Raw genomic sequence first — 22,440 nt, forward strand, 5'->3', positions numbered from 1 at the left:
TCTATTACAGGATGTAATTTTAGATGCAAAAATCTCTAAACAAGTAGCTTTGATGCTCTTCTCACTGTCCCTCTCACCTGAACTTCTTGAATTTTAGGATGTGTGTGTAGAAATTGTTCAAGCTCTACTGGATATATGTTCTCCCCTCCTCGGATGATCATGTCTTTGCAGCGACCTACAATCTTGCAGTAGCCATACTCATCGAGGATAGCAATGTCCCTGAAATGAAATTATAATTATTCCATCCAAATTCTGCAGATTTCCTTCTTAGAGGTTTTGTATTTTCAATTTGTTATACCGCAAATATTTATTATATTGCAAAGTCTCACACAGATGGGAGGCAGTGAGGAGATCTCTGTGAATTCTATTTCAGATACGTGAAGAATCATTTTAACCCTACAAGGCATTTATTTATTTATTTGCTTATTATCAATTTTGCCTTCCATGTCATAGGAAGTGACTCTGGGTGGCATAAAACAATCAAATAAAAACAACAATCAAAATACAATCATTGTAAAAGTATAAATCAATAAGTATTAACACTGAAATATATTAAAAAGCAATATGGCATATAGAGAATGAATGCATCAGTAATGGAGCCACCTTAACATGTTATCAGTTCCCTGGGATCCCCAAGCATGGTGACATAACCAGGTCTTGAGGGATCTCTGGAGCTTTAGCAGGGTTGAAGCTATGTAGGGCAGGGAGAGATCCACATGACAGGGGTTGGGTTCCTACCGGTTTGGCCCAGTTCGGCGGAGTAGGTAGTAACTCGGCCTGCCATGCTCCTGAACTGGTTCTATTGGCACCTTGTCTTTTTTCTTCTGCGTATGTACAGAAGCATTTTTTACTATCGTGCATGCACACATAGCGCATCAAGCGTGCGCACACCCAAAGCACATCCCTGAGCAAACCGGCAGTAGCAGAAGCTGGAACCCACCCCTGGGTTGCAACTATATCCATTCAAATATGATATGCTAGCTTTACACTTTAGAGTAAATGCAGCAGTTTGGATTGGACATGGAAAGGGATGGAAAGCCAGTACATAAGATGTGATTCAGTTGTAATGTAGATTTTAAATCGATTTATCTTTCTAGAAAGGGATATCAGCTGGAACACCAGCCAAAGTGAACAAAGGGATATCTGGCCATACCAGCCCCTGGGCATCCAGGAGTAATGCTGAATTTAGCAACAATGCCAAGCTTTGTGTCTGAAAGAAAAGTCAGTGTGTAGTCCCATTTCTGAATGAATTCACTATTTATTTAGATTTTTGAAAATCTTTTTCTCTGTCTATAAAAAACATGAGTGCTCCCATTTTTAGTAAATAAAATAATGCTTACAGTTTTGTGTATATATTCCTGTTCCTTCCACCTAAAAAGGCCTCCTCTTTACTCCCTTAACTAAATAACTAACAAACAAATTAAGTATTTATTTCCTTTTTGTAGAGGGGATGAGGCAGGAGTAAGTTTTGACTGGTGAATGTGGAGAATCAATGGTAAACAACGAAGGATCTCTGTGGATCACATGATCAGAATCACTGGACTTCCCCCAATGAACCAGTAGTTCCTGTGGACTTACCCAGTCTTGTACCACTGCTCATCATTCAACACTTCCTTGGTTTTGTTGGGGTCTGCCCAATATCCCAGCATGACACAGTAGCCTCGAATCTGAAGTTCTCCTGAGCTGTTTAATGGGAGGATTTCCCCTGTATTAGGGTGCTCAATTTTTGCCTGTAATGCAGAGAAAAGCACAATCTTATAATAATGAGATGATAGGAGAAGCAAAATAACTATGATGATGAGGAAGACAAGGAATACACTAGAGGTGGCCAAACTTGGCAACTTTAAAAGCTCTGAACTTCAACTCCCAGAATTCCCCAGTCATCCATGCTCCCCTGGTGTACAGTATAGCCTTGGAGGCAGTTGTGGGTTCCTACTGGTTCAGCCAAACCAGTAGTGGTTTGGCGGCCTGGGTCGCTGGAACTGGCAGCGACCCAGGCCTGCCACGCATCCGAACTGGTTCCCTGGTTCTTGTTTTTTAGTTCTGCACATGCGCAGAACTATTTTAATTGCACAAAGTTAATTTTTTCCCTTTTTTCAACATTTTGCACATGTGCAGACTTATTTATGGTCAACTGTGCATGCATGCGCACTGAACCGGCAGTAATGCTGGCAGCAACCCACCCCTGCTTGGGGGGGATCCAAATGGAAACTGTGAAGGATGATACGCCAGAGGTGGTATTCTGCCAGTTCTGACAGGTTCTGGAGAACCAGTAGCAGAAATTTTGAGTAGTTTGAAAAACCAGCAAATAGGCTGGCCCCGCCCCTGCTGTCTCCCAGCTGATCTTCTTTTGTTGCCCTCAACAGGAGAATAGAGCTGGAAAGCAGTTTAGTGGGGTGGTGAGAGAATGGGGATTTTGCAATATCCTTCCCCTGCCATGCCCACAAAGCCACGCCCACAGAACCGGTAGTAAAACATTTTGAATTCCACCTCTGGTGATACCAGAACTTGTGGCAAAGAGTCTAGTCACCTCTGTGTGTGGGAAAATATATCCTACGGTTTCTGTTTTCTGTGCTATGTTGTCTTGAGGGAAGCCCATGAAAGTTACTGGGCTATTCTCCGTTGTTCCATACACACCCTGCAAACCATAAAAGAAGGAAACATTGGTGAGATTGAGGAACAAAACCAACTAAGAAGAAATTTCCCCAAAATCAGAAACAAACTAAAGCAGACCTACTATAAAAACGTTTCAGTGCTGTGTGTTTCATTCTCACCTCAATACATGTCATATGATATACGAAGCATATACATCAGATATAATATGTAAGGAGAAATTGTTTTGAAACTTAAAAGCATTTCAAATGTTTAGAGATCCCAGGAAACTCTCTGAATTTGTTTAAGTAAGAGAGCTGCTTTATTAAAAATATAAGACAGTAAGTAAGGTCATGATTTACTGTTGGGATGGCATGCTTTCTTATGGTATAAGGGAACTAAAGCACATGGCTATTTTAGAAGACACTATATAAGGGAGGCTTTGTTATTAAACTGGGAAAAGGTAAAAAGATTACACTACTTAAAAATTCCAGTCTGGATATCAACGATTGAAGCATTTTCATATCCAATAATATATAAAAAGGAACAAACAGTTAGATATGTTGAAATATTGAATGCAGAGGGTGAACTCAAATCTACCCAAGAGTTGAAACAAGAAGGGATAGAAATGAATTGGTATTCATATGTACAGATACAATCTAGATATAATAAAGATAGAAAATCCAAAGGTTTTTACAATAAAATGACTGAGTTAGACAAACTTTTAACAGGTACTGATGAAAAAGTAATTAAAAAACTATACAGATATTTATTGGAGGTTAAATTACAAGAAGAACAAGTTAAAGAAACTATGATAGCTTGGGGGAAAAACTTTGGGTATGGGATTGATTTAGAGAAATGGCAGAAACTGTGGTCTCAAAATTATAAAATGACAGTGTCTACTGCATATAGAGAAAATTTTTATAAGATGTTTTACAGATGGCATCTACCCACAACCAGAATTGCAAGAATGTCCAAGAATAAATCAGAAAAGTGTTGGAAATGTCATCAGATACCGGGCTCATATTACCACATGTGGTGGACTTGCATTGAAGCTAAAAGATACTGGACTAAAATCCACATGTGGTTGGAGAAAATGACACACAAACAAATAGACTTCAAACCAGAGGTCTTTTTATTGGGGATCATACCAGAAATCTATAACAAAGACTTAAAATATGTGATTGTAAATGTATTAACAGCAGCCAGAATCGTATTTGCAAAAAACTGGAAAAATGAAACAATACCAAAACAGGAAGAAGTTATTCAAAAAATAATGGACTGTGCTGAAATGAGTAAATTGACACTTGAAATTAGAGAACAAGAGGACGAGCAATTTTATAAGATATGGGACTTGTTTTATCAGTGGCTGGGGGAAAAAACCTGGAAATGAAAAATGTCTTACTCATGTTTTAGCTGAAGGAGTTAAATGATAACACAACCATGCTGTGAAATAGATTAACAACGATACAATGAAAAACTGATATATCTATGAATTGAATACTTTAGAACTTTTTGCTTTAAAAAGGATAATGATAACAATGATTTTATGTATATTTGATAGAGGTTTGGTGATATAATGTATAACCTTAAGAACATATTACAATGATATCTTGTTGTTGACTAAATAATTTTAATAAGGGAATAATTAAAAAATTGGTATATATATGTAGCGACCACTTAGAATATTTTGTTGAAAAATGAAGGAATAAGATTTCCGTTTGAAGATATGAGGTACAAGGATAACAATGAACATAAGCATACCTGATAGTTAATTGGTGGAATTATGTATAATGGAAAATAGTGATATATAAATATAAATGGTTGGTAAAAATTTTTTTTTTCACATGGGGATAATATAAAGATATACTGTTATTAAATAGATAATCAAGAATGTAAGGGAACTATGATTTATTGGAAAAAAAATAATACTTTGTAATTGAATGTATACTGTATAATGAAAGTGAGGTATTTAGTTATACTAGATGAAAAATCTGTGATGGTAAATGTTATTCGAGAATATGGATGTTAAAACACCTATAACCAAACGACATGTTGTATGTGATGATGCTTTTTTTTTCTTGTGTGTATTTTTTTTTGTTTTTTTGCTGTTTTTTTATTGTTGTCTGTATGTATTGTTTGTGTAATAAAAATAAAAAAATATTTAAAATATATATATATAAGACAGTAAGTGTGCAGGATTTGCATGCTTTTTCATCTGTTCTTAATTGCTCAGTGGCAAGATTCTCTGTAGAGGCTCTGTTCCCATGGAACAGCCCCTCTCTCAAGGCAAGAATGGTTCCCACTTTTATAGCCTTCCACCCATCTTAGTTAGTTAGGATACTAGCCTGCATGCCACTTTGTAACAAATGATACTTATATTTAAAGCCATGTTTAAGTTCAATAAAAAAAACCACTATGGAAAATGAAGCAACATTGGCTTAAGAGAAAAGAGTAGAACTGGCTGGAAAACAAGAATAATGTTTGAGAGGCTATGTAAAAAACAGAGGGGAATAAAATAATAAACCAAAGGAAGTATTTAAGAGAGATGGAACCAGCTACCAAAGCTTGTCTCATTTTGAGCTTTGAGATGGATTTAATTATCCCCTTTAATAACATTGGGTATTTGTCTAGACTTGAAACACCAATGTTCTTTCCAGTCCTCTCTTGGCAGTGTCCTCTCACTTTCCCCAACAATCTTGCCCTTGTTTGCTTAAAATCAACTGGTTCTTCTTTGGGACTATGTGCCAAGTCCCTAAGCACCAAGTCTCCTTTTGCTTTAAATTTGGGAGGACCAAGTTAATTTTGAGGGTAAAGGCCTTTTAGGCTCAGCTGTGCTCAGTTTCTGCAAGGTAAAAGTAACAGGACCCAAACCTGCAGGGGTGAATATATTCCATCTGCAAGAAAAGCCCTTCACTCAATGCATTACCGGAAAAATATGCTAGGCACTGCATTATGAGGAAAAATCCATTACCCAAGTTCAGGGGAATTTTCCATTTGTATTGTTGTTTCTTCCTATGATCTATAACTGAAGTAACTGAATCCAAGTTCAGAGTCTGCATTTAAGCATTGTTAGATCCTGAAGTCCAGACACATGTAATTATCAATAATTCCAGATGTGATGTTTATTCATTCAATTATATTGGAATACAGGTAGTCTTCAACTGACAACAGTTCATTTAGTAATTGTTCAAAGTTACAATGGCACTGAAATAAAATGACTTACGACCATTTTTCACGCCTACAGTACAATAGTTGCATCATTTCCATGGTCACGTGATCAAAATTCAGACACTTGGCAACTGGCATGTATTTATGACTGTTGCAGTGTCCTGGGGTCACATGGACCCCTTTTGTGACCTTCTGTCAAGCCAAGTCAATGGGGAATCCAGATTCTCTTAACAACCGTGTGACTATCTTAACAACTGCAGCGATTCACTTAACAAAAATGGCAAATAAAGTCATAAAATGCAGCAAACTCATTTAACAAATGCTTCGCTCAGCAGCATAAATTTTGGGTTCAATCGTGGTCATAACTCTAGGAAGACCTGTATACCATGGAGTAAACCTGAAAATCAAAGTAACACTATGATATTTTTGTCTACAGGAAGTTTGCATTTTAACATGCTCTGAAAAAAGAAAGCAAAGGACTTCCGGTTGGGCAGGGCCTGAGGGCATTGTTGTTTTTAACAGCTCCGGATTCTTGGCTGCATTAAACTGTCTAAACAGTATCCATCAACTGTTTGGCAGTTTGATTACCTCTTCTCCAGGCCAAGGAGAAGAAGGCGAGCTAGATATGTTTGGGCAGCGCTCCAATTAACCCCCCCCCCAGAACATAAATCTGGGATGGGAAGTGGGAGCCACCCGGCAGCATAATGATTTCTCCGCGTCAAGGACCTCTTCTGCCTTTTTTGCAGAATGAAGGCACACGCCCACCCTCAGCTCAAAGACTGATTTATTACTGATTTCAAAGTGGGCAGAACTAATACCGTGAACTTGTATAAATCTTTAACTCCATTTTTTTTTATTCCTTCTGATAATTTACTTGCTAGAAATACACAGAAAATGGCGCCAAACAGCTCTGTAGGAGGGATCAGGCTCTGACGACATTTCTACGGAGCTCAGAACATTTTAAAGGTCACTAAAACAGAAGTGATTTATTACCAAACTAAATAGTAATTGCTGGATAAGCGGCTTGCCTGGATTTACTAATTGGGTGGAGAAGATTAAATTTGGAATGGCTTCCAAGCAGCAAAAATCCCCCCCCCCCAACACGTCTAAAAGCGCTGGAAATTCGCCTGATCCTAGAACTAAATTACAGTCCCTACTCCCCCCCTACTCCTGCAGGGGAGCCTTTGACCCAAGAAATTTTGCAAAAAGAATTAGCTGAGGCTTTAAAAAATCATGCAGCTGCGATGGAAATTAAAATAGCCCTACACGGCCTAGGACCCGGATATCTGCGAGACCGTCTTCTGCCGCATGCCTCCCAATGGCCGATAAGATCACACAGGGTGGGCCTTCTCCGGATGCTGTCAACCAGACAATGCCATCTGGCGGCTCCCCGGGGGAGGGCCTTCTCTGTGGCCGCTCCGACCCTATGGAATGATCTACCCTCAGAGATCCGGATCCTTCCCACTCTCACAGCCTTCCAAAAGGCTACCAAAACCTGGCTATTCCGGCATGAATGAGGTCCAGCCCTGCCTAGATTGAGTGCATGAAGTGATCTTTTAATCTGTTTTAATCTGTTTTTTCTCTATTTTTAATTCTTTATTTTAATTCTTTATTTTTTTAAGAATGTATTTCTGTAAGCCGTCCGGAGTCCTTCGGGATTGGGTGGCCTATAAATTTATTAAATACTTAAATACTTAAATAAAGTAAGAGATATCTGCTGCTCATAAAGAATTGGCAGAAGAGCTTATGGAGTTGGTTCAAACTCGGAACCAGCAAATTAGAGACAATATTCTTGTGGCTTTTAATTGCCTATCGGGTTATGTCTCGGGAATTGAAGATAGATTAGAAGATCTTAGTGATTCTAATATTAATCTGGTAATGAAAATGGATGTGGTTCAACAAAAGGTTGGCGATGCAGAAAATGAAATTATAATGCTGCAGTATAGACAGATGGAATTTGCCTTAAGGATAAGAGGCCTTCAAGAGAAAAATCAAGAAAATTTGAAGCAGATCTTCTCAGAAGCCTTTGATCAATTGATGGGAAGGCCAGGAGGGAATCTTGAATGGCAAATTGACAAGATATATCATGTTAACTCCTGGCTTGCCAGACAAAAGCAACTCCCAAGAGACATTGTGGTGTATTTTGCTACAAGAGATATGAGGAATTTGATATTGCAAGAGTCTTACAAAACTAAGCTTCAAATTGAGGGTCAGGAGGTGACTGTTTTGAAGGAAATACCACCTAAAATGTTGAGATTGAGAAAAGACTATGCCTTCTTAGTCGATGAGCTCAAAAATCGTCAACTACAGTTCAGATGGGAGGCACCAGCCGGACTTGCAGTTACCTACCAGGGGCAAAAATATCGTCTTAATTTAGTATGGAAGGCTCGAGATTTTTACAATAATATATTGAAGGCTGGACATCCCCCCCCCTCCTGGACCCAGAGAAAAAGAACAAGAAGGACAGGATAGACAGCTAGCCACCCAAGGATCATCAAGGCTGGATCAACTTCCTCTTTCAGAGCTACAAGGAGCCAAGGAGCAAAGACAAACCCGCGTGATTACCAAGCGAATGGAACAAGAGTTAAAAAAGCAACAAGCCTCACAACAAACACATGTTACCGTCCAAGAAGCCACAGGTCTTAGTTCAAAAGCAGTAGATGGAGCCAGGCCGAAAATCAAACTTCAGGATTTCCAGATGGCTCTTAAAAAGGGAGCTAAAGATGACAACTAAGTTCTTAACCTGGAACTTTAATGGTTTAAATTACCCACAGAAAAGGAAGAAAATAAATCACTATCTGAAACAATTTAAGAATGACATAATTTGCCTGCAAGAGACTCATATTAGAGCAACTGACCAGAAATACTTGATTAATACAAGACTTGGACAACACTTTATAGCCTCTGCTCCTGAGAAGAAAAATGGTATAGTTATTTACTTAAGAAAGGACATGAAAGCCGAATTAATTGAAGCAGACTCTCAAGGAAGATATATTGCAATAGAACTGGTATTAGAAGGAGAAAGGATACTTCTAATTGGAATATATGCTCCCAATCAACAACAAGATAAGTATTAGTATGGTTAGCTCCATACTAAGTTAGTACATTGGGACTATAGATCTTGCATATTATTGGGCGACTGGAACAGTGTTATGGATACCAAGAAAGACAAGAAGGGTCTCCTGCAAAATATTCAAATGCGAGCGAAATTACCTAAGTCCTTTTTCGATATGATGGACAATTTTGAACCGAGAGACATCTGGCGAGAAAGGAATGCAGAAGAATACGACTTTACATTTTTTTCTGATAGACACCAATCCTTTTCTAGGATTGACTTTATACTAACAACCAATGATTTGCTTTCTAGGGTAAAGATGACGAAGATATGTTCCAGAGCCTTATCAGATCATAATCCGGTTTGGATGGAGTTGGAATTTGGGACACAAGCAAGAAGGACTTGGAGATTGAACGAAAACTTATTTAGATATGAGAAAAATATTAATGAATGTAAAAAATTGTTAAGAGAATATTTTGTTTTTAATATGAATAAGGGTACATCTATGGAAATGATTTGGGACGCAAGTAAAGCGTACATGCGAGGAGGTCTGATAAATTTAAATAGGTTACATAGACATAAACAGGGGAAAAAGAGAATTGAACTAGAAGACGAAATCAAGAAGAGAGAACAGGAGTTAATACTAAAACCAGGAGACAAGAAGATTAAAGAAGCAATTACTTTATTAAGAGAGCAATTTAATATGCTGATGTCAGACCAGGTGGCTACTAACTTGCTATATGCAAAACATAACACTTTTTGTAATGCAAATAAATCTGGTAGATGCTTAGCATATTTGACTAGGAAAAAACAGAAATCTCATAATATATCGAAACTACATTATAAAGGGAAGGAAGTGTATCAACAGGATGAGATCCAAAAGGCCTTTTGTGAATTTTTTACAGGATTGTACATGAATGATAAAATACAAGGTTTAGATATAGATAGATACCTGGATAAAGAAAAAATACCTATAAAGACGAGCTGAGGGAGAGATTGAATCAACCAATAACTTCGGGGGAAATTCTCCAGGTAATTAAACAGTTAAAGGTAGGGAAAGCACCGGGTACAGATGGCCTGACATCAGCTTATTACAAAAATTTGCAATTAGAAATGGAGAGGAATAATTCCTCTCAAGGAATTATTCAATAAGATCCAAATGGAAGGGAAGGTACCTCCATCTTGGAAGACAGCCTTTATATCCCTGATACCAAAAGAGGATCAAGATCTTACTCAACCAAAGAATTACAGACCTATATCATTACTTAATATAGTTTATAAATTTTTTACTAAAATACTAGTGAATAGGTTAATGTTGGTTATTCAGCAATTGATTCATAATGATCAAACAGGTTTTATACAAGGGAGACAAATGAGAAGTAATGTAAGACAAATTGTTAATATACTGGAATATTTGGGAAAGAATAACCAAATCCCTGCTGTGCTTATATTTCTAGATGCCAAGAAAGCCTTTGATCGAGTGAATTGGTAATTTTTATTGAAAATAATGCAAAAAATGAAAATAAGAGAGCATTTTTTACAATCAATTAAAGCAATATATCAGGAACAAACAGCTCAAATCATAGTCAATGGAAGCTTAACAGATTCATTTGAAATCGAGAAAGGTACAAGGCAGGGTTGTCCCTTATCCCCATTATTGTTTATAACAACTTTGGAACTATTGTTGAACAAAATATGGGGTTCAGATGATTTACAGGGAGTCAAGATTAGGCATCAAGAATATAGAGTATGTGCTTTCGAGGATGACGTGGTTATAACATTAACCCAACCACAGGAATCTAGTAAGGTTTTAATGAATATAATTAATCAATACGGCCAACTGTCCGGATTTAAAATAAATTTAGGGAAAACAAAGATGCTAGTTACAAATATGAATACTAAACAAAGGGAAGACTTAGAAGGAATGACAGGATGTGTAATAGTTAAAAAGGTCAAATATTTAGGAGTATATATTTCAACTTCAAATGGGAAGCTATATAAGTATAATTATGAACCACTATGGCGTAGCATACAGACAGAGATGAAAAATTGGGAGAAATTACAATTATCTTTGCTTGGAAGGATAGCAGCAGTGAAAATGAATATTCTACCTAAATTTTTATTTCTTTTTCAAATGATACCAATACTTAAAAAAAGATGTGAATTTGCTAGAATGGCAGAGGGGCATTAATAAATTTGTATGGGCAGGGAAGAAGCCGAGAATAAAACTAAAAATAATGCAAGATGTTCATGAGAGAGGAGGTTTGAAATTACCCAATTTAAAACTATATTATGAAGCAGTAGTTTTATCAGTAATTAGTGACTGGATTAACTTAACAGATGATAGAATACTTAATATCAAAGGGGATGATTTGATATATGGCTGGCATGCTTACTTGCTATATAATAAAAAGGTAGATAAGAACTTTAAAAGTCATATTTTAAGGAATGCTCTACTGCGGGTCTGGAAAAAGTATCAATATAAATTAAATGACAAGATACCCATGTGGGCAATTCCTAGACATGCAATAGAAAACATAAATATAGTACAAAAACAGGATGTAATTACATACAGACAGCTTCTTACCATAGAAAGAGGTGTACTACAATTAAAACCTATGAATGTACTAAAAGAGGAAAAGGTAATTCAAACATGGTTTCAGTATGGGCAGTTACAGGCCAGATGGAAAAGAGATAAAAAAATCGGTTTTATGCAAGACGAGGATAATTTACTAAAACAAATCAGAAATCAAAGTTCAATACATATAAAGAGACTATATAATGCATTAATAGAAATGGATTCGGAAACAGAGTTAGTTAAAGACTGTATGATAAAGTGGGCCCAAAATTTTGAAGATCCAATAATGTTGGATACATGGGAAAAGATCTGGGTAAGAAGTGTAAAGTTTACACAAGCCCCAAATTTGAGGGAAACTTTTATAAGATGTTTTATAGATGGCATCTAGATCCTAAAAAACTGGCCTCTATGTATCCGAATTTACAACCTAAATGCTGGAGATGTGACTGTGCTGATGCTACTTACTTTCATATATGGTGGACTTGTAAAAAGGTTAAAGCATTTTGGATAAAAATATGGTGGATTATGCAAAATGTTCTTTAAAAAAGGATAAAGTTTACCCCTCAGTTATTTTTTATTAGGTATAATTACTGATTGTACAGTTGTAGAGACTAACCTGATTTTGCATTTAATAACTGCAGCTAGATTGTTGGTGGCGCAATACTGGAAGAAGGAAGACTTGCCTACTATTCAAGAATGGACATTGAAAATAACAAACCTAGCTGAGGGGGCTAAAATATCTGCATATCTCAAGGACCATTCAAACGAGAGATATAAACTGGACTGGAGAAGATGGATTGACTATACTCAAAATAAATATGGGACTAAAAAATTTCAGATAGCTTATGACTAAAGAAACAAGGAATGATATAATTTGTTTCGAGCTAGCCTAGCAAGGAGGAGGTAAAGCTCAAATGAAAGATGATATTAACTTTTTTAAAGCTTATTTTAGAATGTTTTTGTTAAAGATCTATACCCTGTATTGGTTCTGGGAAGTCGGTGGGGGGGAGATTGCAGGGGGGCTGGGGGGGAGGGTGGGGGGAGGGATGTAAATATTTGTAAAAGTTTTTTTTTCAAAATTTTCATTAAAAAAGAAAGCAAAGAACTACACCATGTCTCTTTCTATCTAATTGTAAGATCTGAGTGGTAGAAAGAATCTAAGAAGCGCACCACTGGTGGAGCAAACCCACAGTCCAAATGCTGCAAGAGGGTGTTCAATCATCAAATCTGGCACAAACTTCTCTTAATCTCCGATGAAAAACATCTTAAAAGTGATTATCACCTTATCTTGTGACAGATAAATGTTATGAGTTAATTCAGGTTTATATGAAGAAATGTTTTCTGTTTCCTCTGAAAATGCTCCTTTTTAGCAGTTGACCTGTATTTGTAGTACAACCAGAGAAGAAATGGATTTCCTCCTTCCACCTGCTTACTTCTGTTCCATGCAGGTGTTTAATAGTTTCTATCTGAGCTTTTCTGTCTACTGCAATCTTTTACCCTTCCTCAGAAGGAAAGGCAATGCAACCTCACCTACAAGCATCATATTTGGGTGGCTGGGTTCGGTGGTGTGCTAGAGATGGCTTGTATTGATTGTTGAATTTTCAGGGATTTTGTGAGCCAGTTGAGAACAGAGCTGAGCCTGACATTTAGTGTGCTGATTAGCTGTTCCATGGCATGGCAGGAGGAGCAACGGAGTCTGCAGAACCAGTGGCTAGATTCATACAATACTTTAGACCAGGCTAAAATGGGTTGTGGTACAGGATTTGTGGGAAACCCAGTTATTAGCCAGGAGTATGATCCAAGCCATCATTTTATGTTTAAGTACAGCATGTGAACACAGCAAGTGGGATTTCTTAGCTTGGATTTAAGAGTCAGGATGTTGGCTGAGCCAAGTTCCCACAAATTGGGATCTTCTCCCCACATCCAGCCATGCCAGGCCACTGAAAGCCAACCTCCTGCTATTTTTCTGTCTTGGTGGCTTGGAGTATAAACTTATTTCCAGAATGAGTAGCATTCCTGTGGTTCATCAATCTTTCTCCGTACTGCCTGGGTTTTAGAAATGGTGTCTGGCAGCAGCCACAGAGAGGCATGTGACATTAACTGGCTATTTCATCAAGGGTTTCCAAATGTTTTGCCTAATAATGAATCAACCTGTCTGAAACTGGGAGGAAGATAGGCAGTTATAGGGAAGGAAGGGCAGGAACACTTCTTTGCCAAATGGGCAAAAAAGCTCACAAAAGCAGAAAAATCATCTTAGTGGAAGACATTCTGGAACTAGCGGAACTTTACTTTCACTTACTTTATGGTAAGTTAGGGTAACTTTGTGAGACTACAACTCGCAGAATGAGGAGCCCTTGAAGTTGTTGGCTTCTACCAAGAGAAACCACTGTCCCCATCCTTGTTCCATTGTTGTGCTGCCTGTTAGTGTCGTCACTCCCCCAAAATCTCTTTTGATTCATGACCATCCCAAAATTGTCCATTCTTTTGTTTTACTGTCTAACATTCTGGCAGTGGCTCTTTAGATCAGGGGTGTTAAACTCAATTTCATTGGGGGCCGCATAAGGATTGAGTTTGACCTTGGGGGGCTGGGGTGGGTGTGGCCAGGGTGGGTGTGGCTGGGGTGGGCATGGCTGGAGTGGGTGTGGCTGGGGTGGGTGTGGCCAGCTCGACGTCACTTGTGCCAGGAGCACCTGTGGTGCAACCCTCTGCCACCTGCAGCACTCTCAAGCCCCGTTTTCGCTGGCAGAGGCAGTGCAGGCCAGCTCTTCAATGTTTCCTGGGTGGCCCACGGGCCAGATCTAAGCACCCTGTGGGCTGGATACAGTCCCCGGGCTTGAGTTTGACACCCCTGCTCTAGATTTTCGAGTTGGAGTCTGATAACCCATACTTGCAGAAGACAGAATTGAACCTGAAATCTTTTGTGTGCCATACACTTCTTTGGGGCCCTTGGCACTCTCTGAGCTTGATGGTTTCCTTGCTGATGTTTCATTACCGAACTAGATAACATCAGCTGTTATCTAGTTTGGTAATGAAATGTCTGCAAGGAAACCACCAAGCTCAGAGAGCACTAAGGCCCCATAGTTCACGGATGTCAAACTCGCTGCATAATGTCACCGTCATGTGATGTTTTACAACATTTTCCCCCATTCACGGAGCTGGGGTGGGCATGGCCTGCATGTGATGCATCTGGCCCGTGGACCACCAGTTTGACGGCACTGCTATAGTTCAACCCTGAGCTACAAATATTCTCTTCTATCAATGATCACTTCTTCCCAGGTCTTTATGGGGGTTCCACATCTGGAAGGCACCAAGGTGGGGGATATTTGAACTAGAATGCAAATAATTTCAGTTTCTAGAGTTCCGGAATAGTGAACTAATGAAAAAAGTGTCATTAAAGTTGGATAATTTAGCTGTACAGATAATATTAATCATCTGTTGGGCAAAAATCTGTACTATTCATGCTAACACTAATGAAAATCATTTTAAAAAAGATGGAGTAATAAGGACAACCATCAGCTAAACTAGTAAGTCCAAAACAGCCTTGAGCTTGAGTGTCACTACACTCTCTTTTTGATGTGGCCATCTGTTTATTCCATGAGGATCACCGTAGAGAGGCAAATGGAAATTCAACCTTCATAAATTATTAGCCATTTGATTCATGTTTTGTAGAGTAATAGATGTTTACAAAATGTCCATTGATTAAGAAAGAGAGGTTTGTGGTATAACCCTACCTATCCTGAGATGTCCTCTCGCTTTGGTCCCTCCAGGGCGTCTAAATTAAAGGACTGAACAGGGGTCCAGGAAAGTGTGGGATTTGTTGATGTGGAGAAGAGGGCTCACGGACAATGAAGTCATTGTCACTTACTGACCCCATGTTACCTGAAAAGTTCTGGCAGGAATTATAAAAACTATGATGTTGTGAGAATCACTGACTCTTCTCTTTCCAGTTCTTACTCATCACCAGTAAGTAACTGCATAATGGGTGGTGTGCAAATCTGCCAACCTGCCACTGAGGAGTTCAGACACAAACCTAAAAGAGTTCAAAGGCTCTCCCTCAAGTCCAAACCAATTCTGAAGCCCAACCTTCTGCAAAGCATGCTCCTGAGATCAAAGGAGAGCTCAGGAAAATAATGTCTTTTTGAGTGCCACATATACTGTATACTGACAGCCAGCTGAATTGTTTTGGCTTAGAGTCCTTAATAGATACAATCTGAATGGAAGGCATAGATGAATGATTTGAGCTCTAAAGAGTCACAACAGAATCTTTGCTTCTAAGTCTGTAATTTTTACCTTGGAGGAAAAAAAGTCAAACCACCATAAGTGAATGAAAACTGCCTAGCTCTCCAATGTTCCCCAAATAAATACAATCTGGCTAAAACCTTCATGACGTACATGTATCTGTGGCCTTTTGCTACTGTGTCAGGTTCTACTTTGAATTTATTTTGAAATAATCTCATTGCAGGAGTCCAATTGATTACTACCATGAGCTGTTCCTGGAATACTCTCTTGCCTCCACACACACCGGTTATTTTGTCCTGGGCTGCTGGGTTGCCTGCCCCTCTCTGAAGGACATGAACAGGAAGAGCACATGGAAGAGTGAATGTTTGGGCTTCAGATCTGGCAGTTTCACCCATGACAGGGTCAATCAATTTGGCTTTATAAGGAATCATAGTTGGCATTGGCTTTATTTACTGATCTATAAAGAAAATGGGCCAAATGACCTACTCTTACACCATCCACTGAATCAAAAGGCATCTGCATGGGAATAAAGATTCTCCTCTTTCTGAAGATGTAAAGGATGCCAGGCAAAGAGGAGAAGTACTTTGGTCCTGTCACATCAACCTTTACAAGGTATCTGGGTACCTTGTGGCTTTCACCTGAGCAATCTTCTAGGTAGAATAGCGCAAAGGCCCACAGAATGAAATTCAGCACAATGAACCATATGAGATTCTTGAAAGAAAACCAGCCATCTGGATGCTGAATTGGACCTTCTGAGGATTAGGTGCAAAGTACAAAGGGAGGACCTGGAAACTGTGATATTAGAGCTCAAAGAACCATCAATAATGAGTTTAAAAGCATAGCAAGCCGGAGACTCAGTTCAAGTGAAGTATATTCTAGACTGGGAGAGAGAAATGAAGTACACCACAGATTGTAAACCAAAAGCTGGCAGAGAAACAATAAATAGACCACAAAAATGAATGGTTTCAAAAACAACAAGAAGAATAAAATATATGACAATGTCACAGAGATTAGGCTTAGAGCAAGAAAGAGGATAAGCAGTTCAGGATAGTTTAGCTATCGTGTTTCCCCAAAAATAAGACAGGGTCTTATTTTCTTTTGACCCCTGAAATAAATGCTTTGCCTTATTTTCGGGGAGGTCTTATTATTTTTGAGGTGCAGGAGGCAGTGAGCGTAGTCACCTCATGGCTGTTGCTGCGTTGCAATATTTTCAGGGAGAGCTTATTTTGGGGGAGGGCTTATTTTTAGCACATGCACTCAAAAGCCCAATTGGCCTTATTATCAGGGGAGGTCTTATTTTCAGGGAAACATGGTACACATGGAGGTAACTGTTAGAGATGCATCAAAGCTATGGGTTTTTCACTTCCCCAGCTCTCTGCCTCTGGGGGTGAAACTTGACTTCTGAGAGTTTTAGAAACATTACAAGAAACATTACATGAAACATTACCTTTCCCTCCCAGGCAGCCCAAAATTATGCCCTCCGATTCACCAACATACCCCAGATGAAATATCTTCCTGTTCAAAGGATCCTTTGAAATATACCTGTGCAAAACAACTTTGGCTATCAGTCTTACTAACAGTATATAAGGTGGCCCCAGTGACATCTCTCAACAATGGAAAACCCCCAGATATTCTTGCATATAATCTCTACTCTGTGTCCCAAGCCAATCCTTGGCATTTCTCCCTTTATTGAGCCTGTCTCACTTCTGTAAACAACTCAATCAGCTGGGCTTTTGTAGCCTGCTTTGGTAGGGAAGCCTCAACAAGCTCACAGTTGTATGTGAACAGTGGCCAGCAGTTTGCTGCAGTCAATCTTTGGCTGGAGACCCACTCAAAATGTTCCAGCTACAGCCTTCAACCTCTGCTGTTTCTTAATCTCTTTTTCTCTTCCCCTGCCAACACCTACAAAGCCCAAAAGGGGAAAAACCCAGGAGACTTTGATTTCTTCATTTTGCTCATGCCATCGTTACTCATCTCTAGTGGGCCTGGCATCCATTCCTCTCTACTGTATTTGTTTTTAATGCCTACTCACTAGACTGAAAACAGCCTTTTAATATGGGGGAAAAATGGGGGAAACATTAGCCAAAACATACAGTTCCCCATTCTTTGCTTTTAGAGAATCTGTATATCAAATAAATAGAAATAAGGAAATATGTTGCCTTGGGCAAGATGGACAATATACAAGATTGATAAGTAAATAAGGAAATCATACTTCTCTCCTCTCCTCTTGGGTATTTCTGAAGTAAACCCTCAACCAAATTAGAGGTGGTATTCAGCAGGTTCTGATCAATTCTGGAGAACCGGTAGCGGAAATTTTCAGAGAACCAGTAAATACCACCTCTGGCTGGCCCTGCCCCCATCTATTCTCTGCTTCCCAAGTCTCAGCTGATCGGGAGGGAATGGGAATTTTACAGTATCCTTCCCCTGGAGTGGGGAGGGAATGAGGATTTTGCAGTAACCTTCCCCTGGAATGGGGAGGGAATGGAGATTTTACAGTATCCTTCACCTGACATGCCCACCAAGCCACACCCACCAAGCCACGTCCACAGAACTGAATTTTTTTTGAATCCCACCACTGGACCTTGGGGGTCTTTCTGCTCAATCCCTTCACAGGCAGGAGAGCCTATATATTATTCTGGACACATATGAAAAAAATGACAAGAAACTCTAAAATCATAAAGCAAAAGAAGAAGTAAAATAGATTAAAAGGGAAAGGAAGGGAAAATAATGGAATTAAGCATCCTTAGAAATTACCACCAAAGTTCAGGAGTTCTCTTGAGAGACAACTGTAGTGTTTTATCAATCTATGTTCCTTTTACAAGTTAGAATGAAGTTACATTCCCCTTTGCTGATTTCCAAAACCCTGTTACACAGGAACACTAAGCACATTTCACAGCACCTTACAAAAACATTGTTATACTAATTCTTGTACTCCACTATAAAGAGTAGACTAGTTTTTATTACAGAATGAGGGACAGAGAATTCAAGTTGGGAACTTTGCTTGTTGAAAATGCTCTATGAAGTCAACTGCTAAGAGATAATATGAATTATTGACTTTGCAAGTAGGACAGACTTTTATATATTACATGACAAACTACCCTGTTTCCCCGAAAATAAAATCTCCTTGGATAATAAGCCCAATTGGGCTTTTGAGTGCATGCACTAAAATAAGCCCTCCCCCGAAAATAAGCCCTTCTGGAAAATATTGCAATGCAGCAGCAGCCATGAGGTGACCACGCTCGCTGCCTTCTGCACCTCAAAAATAATAAGGCCAAGTGGTTATTTCGCGGGTCAAAAGAAAATACCCTGTTTTTTTAGAGACAGTGTAATACAGGAATAAGAAGATACTAAATATTGTCTTTAATAAACTTTCAGAAAGCATGACCATCAGAGAGCATAACTAAGAACATCTGCCATGTTTCCCCGAAAATAAGACCAAACATCTACCAAAACACGGTAGATGTTCTGAGCCATGCTCTCTGATGGCCATGCTTTCGGAAAGTTTATTAAAGACAATATTTAGTATCTTCTTATTCCTGTATTACACTGTCTCTAATGCTTATGTTCTATGACATCATTTAATTTTCATCAACTGCTTATTTAACAATTGTTTTCCGAAGTATCCCTTTAATTCATATAAATTTTAAATCAAAATAATACACTTTTTAAAGTATAATTTGTTCAGAGTGAAGTGGTAGATCACGCTATCTGCATTTTACCTTTCTCTCAATATTAGAGCAACAGTATGGATTAACTTCTAAAGAAGTATTGCAGTCCTCTAGTAATATAACTAAAATTTTCTATCTTTGCAATCTGAGACCCTCAATATATATTTTATAGTGTCATTAATTTGTTTTCATGCCATATGTCTATCAAATTGCCACAGGCTCAAGAATATTTCCATAAGATTGCTATCATTGCCAAATAGATCCATCTAAAGATATTTCAATATTCTATTCACATTAAAAGGCATTTGAACATTCTGAATTCAGGTCTCTGGAAAAGAAAAATATTTTGCAGTAAAAATAAAATTATTACAACAGCTGTGTATATTAATGATAAAAGAAATGGAAATAAAAGCGGAAACAGAAGAATTTTGAGTTAGCAAATAAGCTGGGAAAATGGCTAGCTTATAAATTACAAAAAGTAAAGGAAAAATGATATTAAAATGACAAATTGGAAAAATCATGGGAGTAGATACTGCAAATATTCAAAGAATATTTCTTCAATATTATGCAAAATGATACAAAGAGGAAGACATTCCCCAGCAGAAGTGGGAGGAATATATAAAGAAACAACATTTACCAAAGTAAATGGATAAACAAAAAGAAAAGATGAATGGGACCCTAACAATAAGGGAATGAAAAAGGCTATGAAAAAGATTAAAATTGGGAAAGTGCCTGGACCACATGGTCTCCCAAATTCCTATTGTAAACATTTTGATAATGAACTATTCTAACCTTTTAACAAACCTTTTCTTTTAAAGAAAAGTTTAAAAGGGGGAAAAGGGGAAAATAAATATATGAGAAACTAAGAAAGATGGATATAGGAAAAAGGATATTATGATTTAATCCTAAAGAGGTGGATGAGATTATTGGTTTGTGTTTATATCTGCTGTAAGAAAGTCTGCAAGTTATGGTTCTTTTCCTGTTTCCACCAATAGCTTCTCACTTATTTCCTTTCTGGTTTTTTTGATTCTTTTTAAAATTTCACTTTATAATATCTCTTATTCTTGTTAAAAATCTTAATAAAACTATCATGAAGAAAATAAAACTAAGTTTATCTGGAAATTTGCCGAAGCAATTGTATTGGAATGGCTTGCATAAAATATGAAGAAAATGAACTAGTGCTTAGGAAACAGGCTTTTTCTTACTGCTTCCTTCAAGCTTTCTGGTCCTCCCCCTTCCCCACAACTTGTTCAGGAGAATCTTCCAACTCTGCAGACCAAAGGTTAAAATATATAGGGGCAATAGGAAAGGGAAATCACTCGTGGCGGTGGGGCCGAGGAGGAGGCGGGCGGCAGGGGCTGCGGCTGTGGGGAGGAGCGCTGCTGGTGCCCGCTGGTCGTGGAGCAGTTCCAGCAGCTCAACGCCATCCTCCACGAGCTGAACCTGCTGGAGCGGGTGAGCGCTGACGCCGTGACCCACGTGCTGCACGGGATGATCGAGGAGCGCGTGGAGTGGTGCTGCCGGGGCGAGTACGAGCGCTCCTTCCTCGCCGAGTTCCAAGAGTGGATCGAGAAGGTCATCGGCTGGCTCAGCAGGGTCTTCCTGCAAGACAGTGCTGGGGCATCCCTGCCCAGCAGCCCCCTGAAGGTTCACGTCCAGAGGCCACGTCCAGAGGTTCTTTTACTACCTGTATGCCAGCATGTGCATCGAGGAGCTCTACAGCATCATCTGCGATTTCCCGGAGTCGAAGCCTGCAGTGGAAGACCTGAAGTATTGCCTGGAAAGGACCAATCAGCGGCAGCAGCTCCTGACCTCCCTGAAAAGCGCCTTGGAACTACGGCTGCTCCATCCCGGGGTGAACACTTTGGACATCATCACCCTCTACATTTCGGCCATCAAAGCCCTGCGGGAGCTGGACCACCTTTGTTTTGCGGCGTCAAGAACGGCGTTTTAACTAGTGTGCTGAGTGTATGATTGTACGACTGTGAGAGTGAATGTGCCCACTTTTAATTTAATTAATTTAATTACTTTTATCACTGTATTGTATTTTTAATGACTACTGTGGGGTGCGTCTGAGCAGAATGTTTGTTGGGTGAACATGATATGACTGGGGGTGCGACCTGGAGCCCCCTCCACTGAGTGCAGAAGCAGAAGTGGATGGGGGCCCAGATCCGCCCCTCACCCTAGAGTGAATGGTATGTGTGGCCTTCCGGGAAGAATGGGGGCCATGGGAGAGGGGGGAGGGTCTATGGATGGGGGAGAGCGTCAGAGCATTTCAGTTACGACCGGGAGGGGCAGATAGGACGGGAGCTGTAGGGCTAGCCATTACCAGGGAAGAAGGATTCGCTACATTACAGCGATTCCTTGTTCCGGCCCCTCAGGCTCACCTCAAGAACCTGGTGGCAGAGGAGATCAGGGCCCTGGTCTCAGGTTGCTGCTGCTAAATGCCAGGTCTGTTGTGAATAAGGCTCCCCTCGTCCAGGACTTAATATTAGACGAGGGGACAGACCTGGCATGTATAACCGAAACCTGGCTGGGCCAAGAGGGAGGAGTCCCCCTCTCAGAAATGTGCCCAGATGGGTTCCAGGTGTTCCACCAACCACGACACTAGAGAAGGGGTGGGGGAGTAGCAGTGGTTGTCCGGGAGTCGTTAGTCCCTTGCAGGATCCCTGCCCCGGAGATTGTGGGGTGTGAGTCTCTTCTCTTGAAGTTCGACCTAGGGGTTCAAGTGGGCTTGTTCCTGATGTACCTACCTCCCAGCTGCATCACGACAGCCCTGCCTGTGCTACTAGAGGCAGTAGCCGGGTTGGCGGTAGAGTTCCCCAGGCTAATGGTGCTGGGGGACTTTAATCTACCATCTCTCGGCGAACATTCTGAGGGGGCACAGGAGTTCATGGCCTCCATGACAACCATGAATTTGACCCAAGTAGTTCAAGGTCCAACTCATAGAGCAGGACACACACCCGACCTTGTATTTCTCTCGGGGCAGTGGAGACGTGATCTGGAATTAAGGGGCATAGAGACCTCACCCTTGTCATGGTCAGATCACTCTTTGCTGAGGTTTGACTTCAGGACACTACTCCCTCCCTGCAGGGAGGTGGAACCGATTAAGTGGTTCTGCCCCAGGCGCCTGATGG

General features: G+C 39.7%; 1 protein-coding gene across 1 annotated transcript in view; it reads right to left on the reverse strand.

Moving 5' to 3' along the window:
- ACSF2 (acyl-CoA synthetase family member 2) overlaps positions 1-22,440 on the reverse strand; it is a 79,094-nt gene that overhangs the window by 3,766 nt on the left and 52,888 nt on the right. Inside the window, exons 11-13 of the mRNA XM_032209520.1 lie at positions 2,531-2,638; positions 1,579-1,730; positions 78-219 (exon numbers count right to left, since the gene is read on the reverse strand). Of these exons, the coding sequence (XP_032065411.1) occupies positions 78-219; positions 1,579-1,730; positions 2,531-2,638 (402 nt within the window). The remainder of the gene's footprint in view (positions 1-77; positions 220-1,578; positions 1,731-2,530; positions 2,639-22,440) is intronic.

Source organism: Thamnophis elegans, chromosome 2 (genome assembly GCF_009769535.1).
Source record: "Thamnophis elegans isolate rThaEle1 chromosome 2, rThaEle1.pri, whole genome shotgun sequence".
In the NCBI taxonomy this organism is placed as follows: domain Eukaryota; kingdom Metazoa; phylum Chordata; class Lepidosauria; order Squamata; family Colubridae; genus Thamnophis; species Thamnophis elegans.